Genomic DNA, 18,325 nt, shown 5'->3' with positions numbered 1-18,325 from the left:
AATATAAAAAGAAGAAAGAAAAAAATTAGGGTTTCATTGATAATGTATAATACAATTAAAATAATTAAAAGGAATAAGTTTAACCTAAATATAAAAAGACTATATATAGGTTAAACAAAGAAAACTAAAAAGAAAATGTAAAAATTATTTTACCTTTAATAAACAATAAAACAAAATAACTTTATATTTCTTAATAGTTACCTGATAAATAAATTAGCTCATGTAGTTAATTGAAAGACTGCAATCCAACAGCGTATGGTAAATATGACAATCTTTAAAAAGGGTTTTTAAAAAAGTTGGTGGGTGCGCAATTCTAGCCCTTAAAAAAAAATTTTTTTGTGTTTCATATGTGTTGAAGACTTTGGATCTTAAAAAGAGTTAAAACATTTGTGTGAAGAAAAAATAACTTGACCTAAACTACGTGCATAAAAAGCTTGCCCATTGAAAATGACCTTGTTTTTTTGAATTGATAATAGTTACATTTGCACTCACTCATAGAGATGCAATGAGATCCCATAACTGAGTAAGAGTTAGAGAGGCTTAGTTATGTATTGAATATAGTGAGTGTAAATCACTCTTTCTACCTTGTGATTTATGTGAAAACTCCTAGTGAGGTTTTTTAGATGTATTTGGTCCTTGGATGAGAGCTTAATTTTAGTAATTATTTGCATATAATGTATGTGTCAACCATGTAAAATATTTTGTGTCACTTGAGTGTGGTTGATGTTTCTTCATTATCTTTACCTCTCCTAGTAATCAACCGATACAGATTTATTGTTATGTGTAGATTTTTCATGATACTTAAATATTAAAAAATATATCAATATAAGACAAGGAAGTTACTCGAGAGAGTTGCCCCGTGTTATTAAACTCGATTTAAATTAATGGGTCAACTTGGTAACTTGTAGATGTGGTCTTTAACTTGATTATAAAATAATAATAATTAAATATGAGTTGATCTGGTTGAATCTAATCGATTTAACATACCAATTTTTTATTTAAATAATTTAGACAAAATCTGATTTGATTTTTTTTTAATAATATTGTTTTAAATTAATTTAAATTATTCATCTAACCCGTAATATATATTTTAATTTTAATATGAGTCAATTCTAGTTTAATAATTTTGTCTCAAATTCAAATAAACACTATGAATGCAAGACAACCAGTCACTATTTGGGCATTTATAATATTATACTCAACCTGCCCGTTAGGTATTTTATAAACGTGTCCAATATTATTATATATCTTCTAGTGATAATTCAGCCCATAAATAAACAATCACCAATAAAATATTATTTTAAGTTGCCTTATAAATTATCAAATATCAATCCGAATCAAGTTCTTAAAGATTTAAGTGTTATGACTTTTCATTACTTATCATTTCATAATTTTGCCAACCAAAAAACAAATTATAAAAAGTAGTCATTTATTTTAAATTATTACTAAAAAATGATTACACAAATTTGATGTTTTATTTAAATTCTATAATTTAAAAGGATATCAGAGTCAACTAATACTAAAAAAAGAAATTTTTTTAATTATAGAATGTTGGATTTGATTCAATGACAGTGTTTATCATTCAAAAACATTAAAAAAAAAAAAATCATTAAAGAAAGGTAAAAGGTTGTATTGAACATGGGATTTTGAGATTGTGGCCATAAAGGAAGTTGAACAAATTTTATTTATTTTTATTTAAAATTAATATTTTTAGATAATTTTTAATAATTTTAATATACTAATATTAAAAATAATTTAAAATTTATTTGTTTAAAAATAATCATTACAACCCTTTCAAACGTTTCTATAAAATTAATTAAAATACATTAATTAATTATTGATTATCTTGCTCCAACCAAACTAAAAATCTGTTTATTTTTGAGTTTTGAAAATGGTTTTTAAAAAATAAAAAAAAATTATTTTAAATTAATATTTTTTAATGTTTTCAGTATTTATATTAAAAATAAATTTTTAAAATAAAAAAAAATTATTTTAAAATAAATACTTTAAAATATAATTACCACTTACTCCTTAACACATTACATCAGGGATTAAACTTGCCTAGGTTACTAGTATTTGGCCCGTGGTGGAAGCGCTTGGGGAATCTGTTTCTTGTCTTTGGAGTCGTTCTTCCTTTCAGAGATCCCAAAAGCCACCATCAGCACGTCTTCTACTAATATAAATACCACCACAACCCCTTTTCCTCCGCCACCCACCCCGTGCCTGCTCTCTACCTCTAACATTGTATCCTCCCTCTCGTGTCACCACCATCCCGCCAAAGTAAGGTCTCTTTTCTCTTATAGTTTTTGTTGTTTTGTTTGGTTCTTTTTCTTTGATGTGATGTAGTTCTTGATTCGTTCTTTTATCTTGAGGGGTAGGTAAAACATGAAACATATGTATCTTCCAGGAAGTGGGGACTTGTCTCTCTCTCTCATCTTGTTTTGGTCGACAGGAACAAAACAAGTTTGTATCTTTGATCAACGTGTGGTTTATGTTTTTCGCTTTTGCTTTCTAAACTTTCTTTAACAAAAGAAAAGTTATTGAAAACAACATTACTGTTACCTGTTTCATTAAAAATTCCGGATGGTTTCTTAACTAGCTAGGTCTAGGATGTTGGGTTAGTCTTGAAAATTCCTGTCATTTTGCTAAGAAAGGGAAAACTGAGAAACTGGGGATTCGAAATGTAGCATCAGTAGTTTGAGGTTATAATTAATCAGGGACAATTAGAGTGTTTATCTCTTGCTGTGTAACCTCTGTAAATTAGGGGTTTTTTCCAGCTTTGAAAGAGCTAGTCTGAAGTTTTTTTATTTTTTATCTTAGAACAAAAGGAGACATCTTGCTGGCGTTGTGAACTAATTTATGTGTTAACCTACTCTGTTTACTAATTACTTCTGTACGCATATTGAGCTGATAACTATATTTTGATTTCTGGGTTGCTTGCGATATTAAGACCTTTCCAGTTTTTCTTGTTATTGCTGCTAATTTTTTTTTAGCAATGAGCTATGGATTACTGCTTTCGTGGTCTATAGGAACGCTGTATGGTATAACTCTGGCCTTATTCTGGAATAGTGATTTTTGGCATGCTAACTAGCTTTGTGAACATAGATTTTGAAAAAAAAAATCTCTGTTAATTCTCTTTCTTCGTTCATTTTTTCAAAAATGAGAAATCTTGATTTTTACTTACTTTATGTTTTCTTTTTAAATGGTGGAGCCTCGAGTGAAGAGCAGAGAGCCATTAGCTTGCTCTTCTCATAGTGCTTCAAACATCAATTGCCTTCTTGTTGTAGGAATGGATGATTTGGTTCCATTTTGTTGCGGATATAAGTGAGGCATACAATGTTGGATTTAAACATGATCTAATCTTATACTTTTGTGTTTAAGAATCCATGGGCTACGAGCAGGAAAGTGTTTTTTTTTTTTTTTTCGCTCATTCTTAGGATTCCCTTGCTCGCTACCTTTTGAATTCTGATCTTTGTTGCTTTGTCCATGCAGAATGATGCAGCTTCTTTTGCATGTTAGATTCATTGCATGTTTTGTGCTTTATTTTTGTGGTGCTATAAAAATATATAAAACCCTGTATGAAATGGCTGTTGTTAAACACTTCCAATGAAGATTCAACAGTGGTATTTTCATAAAACATGGACGTTGCTCCCCTTCCTGCACTTTTTTTCTTTAAGTAGCTTGATGAAAAATAGTGCTTTTAAATTCCATGCAAAATGAATGAAGCCATTCAATTATTACTAATATTGAAACACCTCATTAACCAGCTGACAATTTCTGCTATTTTGCATATAGGAAGGAGTACAGATGACAACAGTTACCGTTTCTTCCCAAAGCCTGCTCAAAGCTGCACCCCAAAATCGGTTTACGAGCACCACTGTCAAGAGAACATCCTCACTGGGATCAGTAAAGAGTGTCTCTAAGTCATTTGGCTTGAATTGCTCCGCCAACTACAAAGCATCAATGGCAGTATACAAGGTTAAAGTGATTACACCGGAAGGCGAAGAGCATGAATTTGAAGCTCCAGATGACACATACATCCTAGATGCAGCCGAGAATGCAGGAGTTGAGCTGCCTTATTCTTGCAGGGCTGGGGCTTGTTGTACCTGTGCTGGGAAGGTGGCATCAGGTTCTGTCGACCAGTCTGATGGTTCTTTCCTTGATGAGAATCAAATGAAGGACGGCTATCTTCTGACTTGCGTTTCCTACCCAACTTCAGATTGTGTGATTCACACTCACAAGGAAGATGACCTGCTGAGCAGTCAGAATTGAATAGGGACGTAGGATTTCTGTGATTGTTATGAATAATTTTGAATCTAATGATGGTATTAGACCGCCGGGAACCTTCCTCTCTGTAGTGACTTCATGTTTGTTGTAGTTTTACACAGTATTGCAATAAATAAATAGATGTTGAAATGTTCCCTGCTCCCATTATTTCTTTGTCATACACCATGGTGTGAGGGTGGAGGGTAAAAAATCCATGTTTCTTAAGTTGTAGTTAAAAGAAATTACTAAATTCGCCGACACCAGGTTTGTGCCTCGTTCTGACTGCACTGTATTGACCGCATAAGAACACAGTCGATCATGCCACGAAACCCTTGTTGGTACCTTTTTCAACAAGAACAAAGCCTTTCCATAACCCTTTATATAAGAACAGACCAATGAATATCTGCTTAACAGTTTATTCAAGCTAAATTTACAATTTGGTGTAAATATATTAATTAACGAATAAGAAAACAATTCAACTAGGATTGGAGGGGTGCGCCAGGCCAATGCTATAGTGCAACGCAAAGGCGACGCTCGAGAGCCCCAATAGCAAGCTACTGTGGTGGGCCCTCCCCCTTAAAAAATTAATTTAATATCGTGTGGGCCATTGGCCCACGTATCAGATATTAAACTGATAAGAACAGATACTACACTTGATCTTAGCCAAAAGGCCGAGAAAGGTATGCTTGTTAACGTGTCGCGCTTCTCTTTTTATAACCTCCGTCCACACGCCTATTTTCACTTCTTCCGATGTGGGATATTAAAAGCCTGGAAACACAACAAGAGCACTAGACAGCAGCAGTCACCTGCCAGCTGATGCGAGAGAGAGCACGCACGATTTTCTCAGATCAAAAGCAAGAAGGTTTGCTCAGATTCCGTGGCTCACATCTCCTGATAGAACTCGATGTTAGACAATAACATCAACCTCTGGGAATCGAACGCTGTCACTCCTAGGGTGATGAAACAGATTTGGAGAAACTTGTGGAAGTCTAGTTCCAATCCAAATGGTGCTATGGGTCTGAACTTTTGTCTCTTGGGATGTTTAATAGCTCATTGATGTTAAGATTCTGCTACTTTTCGCCATCTTTAAGCATAATGGTGCTCAACGAGTTTCGAGTGTCGGTGGAGTTGTGGTTTTACTACCATGAAGACTTGCATTCCTGCATGGATGGTGTGCTTGCGTCTGCTGCTCGTCTCTTTCCGTAAGCTGTGGATTTTGTCCTCTGTATCCTTCTTCCGTTGACCAAAAGTAAGAAGCAATACCATTTGTACACAGAGAATTAGTGGATTACAATTACAAAAGCTACTGTAAAGGAGGAAAGCGCAGGTATCCATTGAACTTTTCATAAGAAAACAACACATGATGAAGAATAAAGCACCTTCTCATTGTTTTCTGGAACTAATTAAAGATTAATAAAGGTTATGTGATGAGAGTGAATTATTTACGAGAATATTAGGCTAGCCACCTCATGGCTTGATGCAAGAGAAATAGACAATTAACCTCTGGACTGATCACGTCTTTTGCCTTGTGAAGTTGATGTTACTCACCTTGCTTTTACTTCTCAAGTATTTAGCGTGTTCCTCATCGTTGCCCAATAATTTCCCCATCCTGTAGTTTTAATTAATTTCCTTAATTACTCGTGTTTATTGAACGTTTGAGTTATGTTTTTGAGAATGAACATTTGTGTTCTTGAAAATAAATTAACCAAGAAATTTAAATTATCTATGTTCTACTTATTATTATTATTATAGTTTTTTTCCCAACAATCTTCGAGTATTTCGTTTTCAAAACCCATTCCCAAAGTAAATTCTTAACAATAAATTCGTAATTATTCTCTTAACCTCTTAAATTTTAATCTTATATGCATATTTATAGGTTAATTATTGTTTTTTATATGAAAAAATCCATGCAACAAATATGCTATTAAAATTATTTTTATCTCTTATTTAATATTATTACAAAGAAATGATTTCTTAGTCCCTTCATCTAAAAAAAACAAGGTTTAAAGATTATAAATATTCCTTAAATCATATAAATAAAATATTCATAATCTTTATTTAAATATCTTTACAATCTCTTTCTCTTCTCTAAAAAAATATTTATTTAAGATTCTCAAATCTATTAAATAAGTATTTTTTAGGTATCAACCATTAACTACTTTAACTTAAAAAATATTAGGTATCAAATATTTATATAACCATCCAATATTACTACTAAACTATTTAGATATTTAAAAAACATCATCAATTTCGTGGAGCATGGCTGAAGAGACTAAGATAAGCAAGAATCTTCACCAAACTTTTGACAAGAAGACACGTCGAGAAGACGTTGGAAGAAGCCTCGACCAGCTCTTCCCTCTGGCACAAGACATCGGATGAGGCTGCAGGTGCATCAAAGTTGGTGCATTTTTTATTTTTTTTCTGAAAAAAGGAAAGTTTACCTTTATGGGCTTGAAAAGGACCAAAAGCACGTCTTCCGGCTACCAGATTTGGAGTCTTGGACACCGACCCTTTGCATTTTGGTCACTAAAGTCTTTTACTTTTCCCAAACATTTTCAGAGATTGGGCCAGATACATGCAATAGGCGAAGGAGGCACCAAGACCTTTTTGTTTCTCATGATTTCTGGGTATTTCTGTTGTCATCTAATTCTAAATAAAGAAAATTGCAGATATGCGTCTTGACGTTTGATTTTCCTTGGAAGAATTATGTAAATGAATCTATCCTTCTTTTTGCAAGCAGCAAAATAAACTTTATCTAAATCTTATATTCCATGTCATGACATTGGTGCACGTCTCAAAAAGGTTGCCACTCTGCCACTCTCTTATAGATTTAATGGTTTAACTAGGTTTTTTTTTTTTTTTAAAAAAAAAAAAAAAACTAAATCCCTGTCATTTTAAGAAAAAAAAATTAAAAAACTCAAAACAAAATTTTAATTAGACCGAACCGAGTCAATGGGTGAATCTTATGAAATCGATTGAATCAACTTCTAGTTATTTTTTTATAAACCACTCAGGATAGAAGATGAGTCGACCAGGTTTATACCGAGCCAAATTTAGTTTTTATATAAAAACTAATGCATCAAAGGGTATAGTCGTAAGTATGGTTGCGGTTGCTTTTCAAAATATTTTTCACTTGAAAATACATGAAAATAATTTTTTTTTTTTTAAAAATTATTTTTGATACTAGAGCATTAAAATGATCTAAAAATACTAAAAAAAATATTAATTTAAAATAAAAAATAAAATAAAAAATTTAATTTTTTTTCTAAAATGCTTTTAAAACAAAAAACAACATAGCCTCACACGTCTGGGAGAGATTTGATTATTGTAAGCATCTCCAATTTGTAATGTTTTGTTGGTAGACGATGATTAGGTCTTTGATGTAACGCTTGCTAGTGAAGCAAAAATAACTCGTCACTTTTTTTTCAAGAAACAAGTTTTGGTCGATGGATCATCTGATTAATGCTTGACCTCGCAATTGAGCGTCATAGAAAGGAGAAATCGACTCAGCGATCTTCTTTTATATTCCTCACTTTCCATCAACTTTTGAAGGTACGTAGTGATCTCTATTTCGAATGGACAAGAACCCTTTTTGTGGTGACTGGATGCCTCGCCATTTTCCCACATTTTCCTTACTAAATCATTGTAGGCTTCCACCATTACTTGTTGTGAGTGAGCATTTCCAAGTTTGTGTCACCTAATTTCATAATTTTCTAATAAAAAAATAAATAGAAAACGAATTGCCTTACAAGGACCATCGAGAGATCTAATAGTTATTTTTTAACTTTCCCTCCTCTTTTTTCTACATATAAATATATATAAATCCGGTCATTATTCATAGCTTTTAAAGATTTAGCTTTTTGTGAACATTTTAAAAAAGCATGGATATAAAACTCTTAACTCACTTGCCAATAAGTAAACTGGCCTAGGTTTCATATAAAATAGAGTAGTAAATTGACCTAGTATGACTTGAATTGACCCACAATTTGATTTGACTTGGTTAAATTCAAAAAATTCATTCATTTTTTTTTTAAAAAAAATTATAATAATATCATTTTATTTTTTTAAAAAATAAAATGGTTAACTCTCTCTATTCATGATTTAAATTTTATTCAAGATTGAGTTTAGATGAGCATAAATAAAATAGTCTCTTAGTACAATGGAAAAGGCTCTCAGATTTTTTTTTCCGGTACAATACAAAATGGAGAGTAAAAAAAAAGTTTTTTTTCTTTTCTTACAACAGTATGTTGTTGATGGACACCATTACACGTCGGATGATAATGTCTTAAGGCTCTGGATTGTCGGTACTCTTGCGAGTGTAGTTGTTATTGTTACTCCATTTTTAAGATAAAGAATCATTATTAAAGTGGTAATGATGCAAGCTTATGACTTAATCTATGAGCGTAATTTCATTAATTAAGTGTTAAAACATGATCTGACCCGACCCGACCCGACCCGACCTGACCCAAGTAATAATTCAATCTGACCCGACCCGAGTTTGGTTCCATTAACTTTGTCTTATCCAAAGTCAAAACCCTCTCATAATTGTTCACGCCAATAAAGCTAGTCTCCCATGGCAGCACAATGGCAGCACCGTGTGATGGGCGGCTGATGGGATCCAGTTATGAGGCGTGTGATGTCTGCCAAACATTATGGTTTCAAGACACCAGCCAGCTAGATAATTTGCAGGGTGTTTGAATGTAGAAATTAATTGTTTTTTAAAATATATTTTATTAAAAATAATATATTTTATTTTTAAAAAAATATATTTTTAAAATCATCATATTAAAGTGATTTAAAAATACTAAAATAAAATTAATTTAAAATAAAAAAATAATTTTTTAAATTTTTTTTTAAAAACATGAAACCCTTCATGTAAGTTGTTGAAACTATCCCATCAGAGTTGAAACACCTTGGCGGGGGCAAATCTGAGTTGACAAGGCACGTATAATGGGCTCCAAAGATGGAGGAGCGTGGCTCCCACTCCCAGCTTTACCGTGTGCATGTATAAATGCAGTTTTTAGGTCGACTTTGCCCTTTTTTCTTACCAATTTTAAATTATGTTGCGGAAGAGAGTTTATTATTATTTTTTTTTTTGAGCCAAGGAGTTATTTGTTCATATACATTCAATTTTCTTAGCAACTTAAATTTATAAAAATTATTTCATCTTGATTAACAAAAAAATCGATGAAATATCATTAAGAGAAAAAATGAAATTTGTGCCTGTTCAAAATTCTTAGCACCCGAGGAAAAAGTTAGGTTTTTTCTTAAATAAAAAGCTTTAATTTCTTTCCCATTAAAAAAAAACAATTCGTTTTTGCTTTTTGGTGTTGAATAGAAAAAAAAAATCATTTTCAGATCATTCAATAACTTGTGATTTTATTAAATGAAAAAAAATAATATCATGACACGTGCAAGTGCTGAGGGTCAGCCGACCTTCGAGAGCAAGGAAGCCGCATGATGGACGGTGCTTAACACGTGCACTGTACTAAGATCCGCGTCAGCACTTAAATTATTTAATAAGTAATGATAAACTATATCTTTACCCTTATAGATTCAACAATGTTTCACTTATATCCTCGTAGCTTAAAGGTTTCTGATGCCACCCTTGGTATCTCAAGTAAATTCCAACTCTGCCCTTGATCACTAAATAACAAACAAATATATAATTTATTTCATCTGTTATTTCTATTACCTTTTCTCCTTTTCTTTTCAAATTCATTATATAGCATAATACTCCATCGATTTCATATTAAATGTATTTTTTTTTTAATTTTTCAGCACTCCCAGTTTAAAGTGCTTATTTGATAAAAGGGCTAACATTATAACTTTTAAAAAACTATAAGGACGAAAACGAAGTTTATCTGTCTCCTAATCTCATTAATTTCGTTATCAGGTTTCTTGTCTCCCCTTCTGGGTGGTGGGCCCTTGGAGAAAAAGCCACGTTATCTCCTGCTGGCAGATAAGATAACAGTTAAGGACAAGGACCCGATTGAATCAACTTTTGGTGAGAATAATCCCATGTTTTTTTTTCTCCCTTGCTTTCACCATTACATAAATAACGAGATTCTCTGACCGACACTTGTGGTGGTGCTGTTTGTCAAAGGAGGTGTCCCTTCCGTGCTTTAAACGGAGTTTTGCATGTATTTTTAATGTTTTTAAATTTATTTTTTTATACTTTTAAACTATTATATTGATATCATAAATATTGCCATAAATAAGAGAAAAATATATATGGCTAGATTAATGAAATTCTTGGTTATTTAATGTATTAATTAGAAATAAAAACTAGAGGTGTGCTGTAAAGCATGTCTTTTTGTTTATTTTCTTAAACACTCATTGACTTTTCGAGATCTCCAAGTATAATGGCTTGTAAAAGAGATGAAAACGTATAATTTTTGCTTAAATATTCGTCAAATTGGTAGTTGTATTCCGAGCTTTTTTCTAACCATGTGTTCAACTCCATTGATTTCTTTTCTCTCAGAGAATCTTCTCTCTATTTTTTCTCCATATCCTTTTTTTTTAATTCTTTTTCTCTCTTTCACACACTTAATTGTAAATGACACGTTATAGCTAAGCTTAAGTTGTGATCACGAGCATAATTATGGCTATTTTTTATATTTAAAAATATATAAAATAATATTTTATTTTTAATATCAATACATTAAAATAATTTAAAAACATAAAAAATTAATATTTTTAGCGAATATTATTTATCAGCAATTATACTTAATTTTTTTTTATTAATATAAGGATGTCAAACGACCTCGCGTGCATCTCAACTAATCTTATAAATTTTAAAATTAATGACTATGTAAATCTTTAATAACCTTAAAGAACTCGAATTGATGATTATTAAAAAAACAAATTCAAGCCTTCACCAGTTGAAATTCCCAAACTTAGTTGTGCTTAATTTCTTGCTAGTACAAGTCGATTATCTTGTCACCATGTATGATGATCGAGAGGTTTTCGTCGTCTTCTTCTTCTTCCGGTGGTCAATAGCAGGCTCTTTTACGTATCTTTTAATTAATAAAATAACTTATCTTTATTAAACTTGAGAAAGGTATAGCTGCTGCCGATCGTGTTTCGGTGGCCACCACCCACCACCATGTACATATCCTTGTAGCTCGTGAAGGTGCATGTGAAGTTTGAGGTCAAAGCTCGACTCTTTCTACAATGACATGTACACATGTAACACCGATGATACACGTCCGGTCAGATGGCAAGACAATCTCAAATCCCGACGACCTTAAACTTTCCGGCCATGGAAATCGAGACCAATATATATCACAGGCTGGCATGTACAACTCAGCCTCCAAGCTATCATATATTATGCTGGAAATGTTCGCAACGCCTTCAATTATCCATCGCCCATGTGTTATCGCACCGTCCATCACTGTTACAGCTAAATCTCGCGTCTATTATAGTTATAATTAATTATCATATTATTCAACCAACCAACCTTAGTACAACACTGTTCCAATATTTTCTTTTAATAAGATAACATTGTTTTAGATGAGAGTTAAAGAAATTATAAAAATATTATTTTAAGATAAAATCATCAAAAAACACCTTTTAAAATTGACCTGATTTTGTTTTATTTAGATTTGATTGAGTTAATATTTAAATCAGGTTTAATTTATCGTATCAAGTTAGGTTTAATAACTATAAAAATTATATATATATATATATATATATTTATTTATTTTTTAAAAAACTTTTCTTTGATTTGACTCTTCCTAAAGTTTATCTTCATAATATCTAGGATGATACAATTACTCCTTTTGATCCGGATGGTTAAAACTTGAAAAACAAACAGCAAAAACCCATAAACCAGTTCATAAATCCACAGGTTATGATTCTCTTGCTCCATCCAAGAAAATAAAAAATCACATGGTAAATTTGCAATGACCATGCGGTTAAAATTTGATTACATGGAGACTTTTTTTACACGTGTCAGGCAACAAGTGGGCCTTAAGAAAAAATTATTACAAAATATGAGAAATCTAGTGGAGCTCATAAAAATTGAGTTCACCTTCTCATACAAGGGTGAAAGAAAACAAGACAGAGCCACCGCTATCTCTGTCCCCCAATTCAAAAAACTCTATAAATATATAAATATAAGCAACTATATAGTTTGCGCCACTGCTTTGTTAAGGGTGTTGGTGTCTCTTGGGTGGCCTTGGTTTAACCAAGATAAGATCACTTATGGCCACCTGCTTTGTTCTTTCTCGTCTTCTTTTCTTGCTTCTCACTCTTTCAGGTTAGTTCTTTCTTGTTCAAACTACCCTCTGCATGCATTGTTCTGTTTGTTTCCCTGGAAAATTCAAGAAACGAAAACACAAGCTTAAGCTGTTGTCTTGACTTCTCTATTGGGTTGTTGCTTTACATATACTGCATGTTCAAGCATGAAAACAAAGTTTATTGACTCTGTGCAATTGCTACCATTATTCAGAAAACTTGTTTCTTTCCCTTCTGGCAAGTCTATGATGAATTTAGAGGGATTTTGCTTGATTTTGTTTTTCTTTTTCTTGATTCCCTTTGATGAATTTGGAACTGAAATCTTAATCTAACTGAAGCTTAATGGGAATAATTATGAATTGGAAAAGCAAAGATTCTATTACTTGTTGAACATTCATAGTGGCATTTAAAGGTAGTAAAATTTATTCTTATTCGATTTTTAGACTGGAAAGGCTTTCCTTTTCATGTCACTTAGAATTATTTAATTTGTGGGCATATGTTCTTCAATAGATTTTAATTTTTAATCCTAAATAGTTTTTAATCCTCAGATTTTCCTGCATTCTTCAATTTTGTGTTATGATATTTGATGATTCTTGCTCGTGTTTCTTAATTCCTTGCTTTATCTTTCATGGTTTAGTTTATTCAACTTTAAATTCTGTTTCTTACTCTTGTTTTTCACTCTGTTTCTCAGATTCAGCTGTCAGGGTCCTCGGTGCTGGGCTTGGAATTAACTATGGTCAGATTGCCAACAACCTTCCATCTCCCTCTCGCGTTGCTGTTATGCTTCAATCCCTCAATGTCAGCAGGTTAAAACTCTATGATGCTGATCCGAATGTCCTACTTGCGTTTTCCAATTCAAATGTTGAGTTCGTTATTGGGCTCGGGAATGAGTACCTTCAAGACATGACTGATCCCATCAAAGCTCAAAACTGGGTTCAACAACATCTTCAACCTCATATAGCTCAAACCAAAATCACCTGCATCACTGTCGGAAACGAGGTGTTCATGAGCAATGATACTCAGTTATGGTCAAATCTCCTCCCGGCGATGAAAATGGTGCATAACACTCTGGTTGATCTTGGATTAGATAAACAAGTGATTGTCACCAGTGCACATTCTTTTAATATCATAGGAAATTCCTACCCTCCTTCATCAGGGACTTTCCGGCAAGATCTTGCCGAATACATCCAGGCAATCTTGAATTTTCATTCTCAAATCAATTCACCATTCCTTATCAATGCATATCCTTTTTTTGCATACAAGGATAATCCAAACCAAATATCTCTAGACTATGTCCTTTTCCAGCCTAACCCAGGGATGATAGATCCAAACACAAACTTGCATTATGATAATATGTTGTATGCTCAAGTAGATGCTGTGTATTCAGCGATTAAAGCAATGGGGCATACAGATATTGAAGTTATGATTTCGGAGACAGGGTGGCCATCTAAGGGGGATCCTGATGAGGTCGGATCGACTCCAGAAAATGCAGCTCTATATCACAGTAATCTGTTAAATAGAATTCAGGCGAGGCAAGGTACACCAGCAAAACCATCTGTGCCTATAGACATATATGTTTTTGCGCTTTTTAACGAGAATTTAAAGCCCGGTCCAACATCTGAAAAGAACTATGGACTCTTCTATCCTGATGGTACTCCAGTTTACAACAGTGGATTGCAGGGCTATCTTCCTGGAATAGTTTATTATTCTTCAGCATCCACTATAAATGTAAGTCATATTCTCTCTTATCATTACTGACGCATGCCTTAAATACAATCAACAATGAATTTAATCTCATAGAATGCATTTTAAATGATTCTGCAGGCATGGTCTACCTTCAGCTTGGTGATCCTCGTTATGTCCGTGCTTAAGATCACCTGAACTTTGTGCAAGGAGGGAGAGATAAACAACAAAAGCATCACCCAACAAATCGCACGGCCACGAAATTTTTCTAGGTGAGATACTGAGTTCATTTTGATTGAAGGGGTGACCGTTAAATTCTGAAATGTTCATCCAAATTTTCGAACTCGACTGTACCTGGCCTGCATATTACCTCCCTTAGAATCGGATGACTTTCGGTACTGTTTGATATTCATGGATATAGTGTTGGATAGAATAATCTAGAAATCATATGGTTGAATTTTGGAATCATGTAATGAACATTTAGGGTCTACAAGGTAGAATCCACCTGCATCTGATGTTTCCTACATCGAGCATGCATCAAGTGGATGCTTTGACATATTTTCCCTGCTTCATTGAAATCTAATTCTGCTTTTGAAGAAATAAAAAATGGCAATGGGCCATCATCCTCCTTGCCTCCACTTGCAATCATGCATGTGAATCTTTTTCTCAGCAAAATTCTTGTTATCTTCAACTAGACAAAAGTCCAAACCTGCTTCTATCAGGAAAAGAACCTGCTAGAGTCCGGATTTCAGCATCTGTTTTTTCACAATCTTTTTATTGTTTATTTTCTTCTGAATGCTCCAAAATGGACACCTCACCATTTTTGTTCTATCCTCGAAGACGGGTACCTTTCTGTCCACACCTTTATTATCTTCTTCTCAAAAGAGAATTTATTGCATCAGCAATAGTTGGAGTAATCCCAGGCCTATTTCAAGTTCACATCAGGAGGCCAAACACGGCTGTCTGGTGAGAGCCTTTTCAGACTCCATGAATAGCAAAGGGTGGTCTGGTCTTTGATCAAATTAAAACTCTGTTCAAGTTATTCTAGCATCACGATAGCTTCCTTCCAACATGTCCTCATCACCTCTAGGTCTTCAAGAATTCGAGTCCAAGTTACTTTCTATGCTTGATATTTTTATCTCAGAAAGCTGAGAGCAAACGACTCTTTACGTTTTTAAAGGTTTTTTGAAGTAGTTTTGTTCCTAAGCCTGTCTTCTGGCTTCAAACAAAAGATTAACCCTAAGACCTGTCCTTCTGGTGAGTGCAAGTTTTGTTTCATATTCAACATGCGATGTACATCAACCGATACTTGAGCATAAAGTGGGCTGGTGGCTTTCCACGTCATGGACAACCTGCCTTCACATTGGATACCTTCTTGCATCAGCAATGGCCCCAGCAAGGATAAGATTGGCAGATCTTAGGCGATTCCACTTGACCATTCGATAGAGTAAACTAGCTAGCTTTGATTCCCAGCAAATATTTAATGAGCTGCCATTGCAGAACGTACCAGAGCTCTCTCTCGATGGTCCCAAATGCCAAGAGACCAAGAAATCCAAGTGGTTATAGATGATACCGATTGGTTTGATCTTGTTTGCTACTCAGAGACCATGTCATGTTGAGGAAACACAGAGCAAGTGATGCAAGTAATTGGCTTTTAATGGCAGTCACATCCATAACACGTCACCCCACGAGCATTTGGTGGGCTGGCAACAGTAATTAATTATGATGCTCACAGCTTTTAATTACTAACTTCTGGTGTTATCTAATCTATTGCTCAAACACACGGCTAATATACTGCTACAACATCTTTATGCAGGGAGAGAGAGAGAGAGAGTAGCAGCAAGGGTGGTCTTGTTTCTATCACAGCCATGTGACGAGAGATGTTGTTTCTCAATATCTTTACCTCAATGGTCTAGCAAAGCATCTATACAAGTTTCGTGTGTACTAATATTGAAGGAATGGCATTACTCACTTACATACCTGGATGTTGTATATACCCTGGATTGATAGTTCATCTATAGATATTAATTATAGAAGATTCTGAGGCAATAAGGTGGAGATTAAGATAGGTCTTCTTCTTTCTCAGAAAAAATACAAAAAAAATAAATAAAAAATCAAGTAGGGTTCTTAAATTCAAGTTCTTGCTCAAATGTCTAATGAAAAGAAAGAACTTGGTGGAGATGTTTAGGATTCGACTAGTTTTGTTTTATAGAATTTTAGAATTAATTATTAGTAATATTCTTGTGTATACATCACATGCTTTATTGGTTTCTCACCTTAATTTGTTGAAAATGAATTATCTTAACCTGTTTAAAAATGTACTTTTTTTTGTGTGTAAAAATTACAGAAGACATTAATTTACATATTTTACAACAGAAATTTATCCTATTTTTATCGAATTTATCTCACATCTACCTTGAAATCTCTTGCATTTCAATCTTCAGATGGCAAGAAGAATTTTTTTACCAAATTAATTATTGATTTGTCACGACCCGAATCTTGGATCCATGACCAGCAACATGCATAGTTATTTATATTACATACATATTAAAGATCATCCTATTCATTAAAAAAAAATAGAATTAAAAAGAATATCAAACGAAAAATTCAAAAACCCTATTGAGGATTATTAGAAAATCTTACAACAAACATACAAAATATACTAAAAAAACAACCTAAAACAACATAAATAAAAGATTCCAATACATAAAAGAAAACCAGGTTTAGTTTTTTAAATTTAGGAAATAAAGCGATAATTTTTCAAAACAGGGACCAACACGTAATTTTACCAAAAATTTGAGGACCAAACTGTAGATACATAACCATGCTGAAATTTCACCCATAAACCATCCTCAATCCTGTCCAGAACAAACCAGGGATCGAACTGCAATTTTTTTAAAGTTCATGGACTAAAATGTAAATTCCTAATATTGAGGGATCAAACTAAAAATATTTCAAATCAATTATCAAACTGAGTTTCATCATCCTCAACCTCATAATAACACTTCCCAGAATCCTAAAATACATTTAGAGGTCAAATTATAATTTTTTCAAGGGACTAAACTGTAATTTTTATAAATCAAGAACCAAATAAAAATTTGTCATCTTCAACCTCAAGAACATCCTGTCCAGATTTTTTAGCAAAGTTGAAATGAATTTCTTAACCTATAAAAATCAATTTAAACAAATTAACTCACAAATCCTTATTTCTAACAACCTAAAATCAATTATTTAACCTTAAACCCCTAATAATCATGAATCAATCTTAAAAACATAAACTTCAAATCCTTAAAAACCCTAATCTCTTTTTTAATTTTTTTTATAAACAAATCATAATCGAAAGTATCACGAGAAAGAATCATTTATTTGTTATTTTTACTTTTCTTGAACTGAAAAAACTTAAAGATGAAAAATTGAAATCCTTTAATGATAGAAGGGTTACCATGGTCACAAGAATTAGAAAAGAAAAAAACAATTTTATTGTAACTTTTTTTATATGCTGGATTAACTTAGGTTGTGTTTGGGTTGACTTGAACTTGGATTTGAACCAAAAATTTAGGTATTACATGATTATTGAAAGAAAAAAAATTACTAAACCAAATTAATTATTTTGTGGGGTTCTTTTGATTCTTTATATATGTAAATCACTTACCATTCAAGTCTGTAGAATTGAATTTTGATGGCATTACCGCATGACCCAGTTGGAGTTTTATACTATTTGGTTGTCAGATCCCTACTTCATTTAAACATGCATTGCTTGCAAGCAAGCCCTAAGTACTTACTAAAGCCTGAAACTATCAAGGATCTCAGTTTGTGTAAGAAAGATTGCACTTTTTTCTGTAACAGCCAGATATTTCTGAACTTCCTGTTCTTCATCGTAATGTGTGAATTCTGAAGAAGATTGTTGAACCTTAAAATAGGGGAGAGAACAGCATCTTCAAAAGCAGGCGGATGATAGAGAGGACTATTGCTGATGTAATGATTAACCAGTAGAGATGATTCTCCAAGTGTACGAATTGCTGACAGGGTGACTAGAAAAAAAAAAAAACTACTATTGAAATCCCTCTATTTACTAATGGTTGTAAGATTTCAGAATCCAAGCTTCTCAAAGGAAAAGATTTCAAAATTCAACCGT

The 18,325-nt window shown here is 32.9% G+C and overlaps 2 protein-coding genes and 1 non-coding gene across 12 annotated transcripts; 2 read left to right on the top strand and 1 right to left on the bottom strand.

Annotated features, from left to right (window-relative positions):
* The first annotated feature begins 2,059 nt into the window (after nucleotides 1-2,059).
* LOC118038928 (ferredoxin, root R-B1) lies at nucleotides 2,060-4,429 on the top strand. 7 transcript variants are annotated; one of them, XM_035045474.2, is made up of 2 exons: nucleotides 2,060-2,280; nucleotides 3,808-4,429. In XM_035045474.2, exon 2 carries the CDS (start codon nucleotides 3,808-3,810, stop codon nucleotides 4,270-4,272), a length of 465 nt encoding a protein of 154 aa, XP_034901365.1. In that variant the 5' UTR covers nucleotides 2,060-2,280; the 3' UTR covers nucleotides 4,273-4,429. The 7 variants fall into 7 exon arrangements, with proteins under 7 accessions (XP_034901365.1, XP_034901366.1, XP_034901364.1 ...); XM_035045475.2 differs by having other exon boundaries at nucleotides 2,060-2,285; XM_035045473.2 differs by having other exon boundaries at nucleotides 2,060-2,285; nucleotides 3,800-4,429.
* Nucleotides 4,430-4,754: 325 nt separating this feature from the next.
* LOC118038988 (U2 spliceosomal RNA) lies at nucleotides 4,755-4,950 on the bottom strand. Its single transcript, XR_004685863.1, has one exon. It is a non-coding gene; the product is annotated as a U2 spliceosomal RNA (small nuclear RNA).
* Nucleotides 4,951-12,325: 7,375 nt separating this feature from the next.
* LOC118038929 (glucan endo-1,3-beta-glucosidase 14) lies at nucleotides 12,326-16,440 on the top strand. 4 transcript variants are annotated; one of them, XR_012169726.1, is made up of 5 exons: nucleotides 12,326-12,529; nucleotides 13,199-14,235; nucleotides 14,332-14,462; nucleotides 15,691-15,833; nucleotides 16,007-16,440. XR_012169726.1 is itself a non-coding variant. In XM_073408778.1 (3 exons), exons 1-3 carry the CDS (start codon nucleotides 12,475-12,477, stop codon nucleotides 14,386-14,388), a joined length of 1,149 nt encoding a protein of 382 aa, XP_073264879.1. In that variant the 5' UTR covers nucleotides 12,326-12,474; the 3' UTR covers nucleotides 14,389-14,835. The 4 variants fall into 4 exon arrangements, 1 of the variants encoding a protein (XP_073264879.1); XR_012169725.1 differs by having other exon boundaries at nucleotides 15,691-15,888; XR_012169724.1 differs by lacking the exon at nucleotides 15,691-15,833 and having other exon boundaries at nucleotides 12,327-12,529.
* The last annotated feature ends 1,885 nt before the right edge of the window (nucleotides 16,441-18,325 follow it).

The sequence above is a fragment of the Populus alba genome, chromosome 4 (genome assembly GCF_005239225.2).
Source record: "Populus alba chromosome 4, ASM523922v2, whole genome shotgun sequence".
Taxonomy (NCBI): domain Eukaryota; kingdom Viridiplantae; phylum Streptophyta; class Magnoliopsida; order Malpighiales; family Salicaceae; genus Populus; species Populus alba.
Note: the sequence above shows the minus strand (reverse complement) of the source record. Positions and strands in the feature narration are given on the sequence as shown.

Excerpts from the sequence above, each read along its gene's own strand:
- LOC118038928 (XM_035045474.2), top strand. The coding sequence starts at position 3,808 with ATGACAACAGTTACCGTTTCTTCCCAAAGCCTGCTCAAAGCTGCACCC.
- LOC118038929 (XM_073408778.1), top strand. The coding sequence starts at position 12,475 with ATGGCCACCTGCTTTGTTCTTTCTCGTCTTCTTTTCTTGCTTCTCACT. Across the intron at positions 12,530-13,198 it reads CTTGCTTCTCACTCTTTCAG|ATTCAGCTGTCAGGGTCCTC; the intron begins GTTAGTTCTTTC and ends TCTGTTTCTCAG. Across the intron at positions 14,236-14,331 it reads CTTCAGCATCCACTATAAAT|GCATGGTCTACCTTCAGCTT; the intron begins GTAAGTCATATT and ends ATGATTCTGCAG.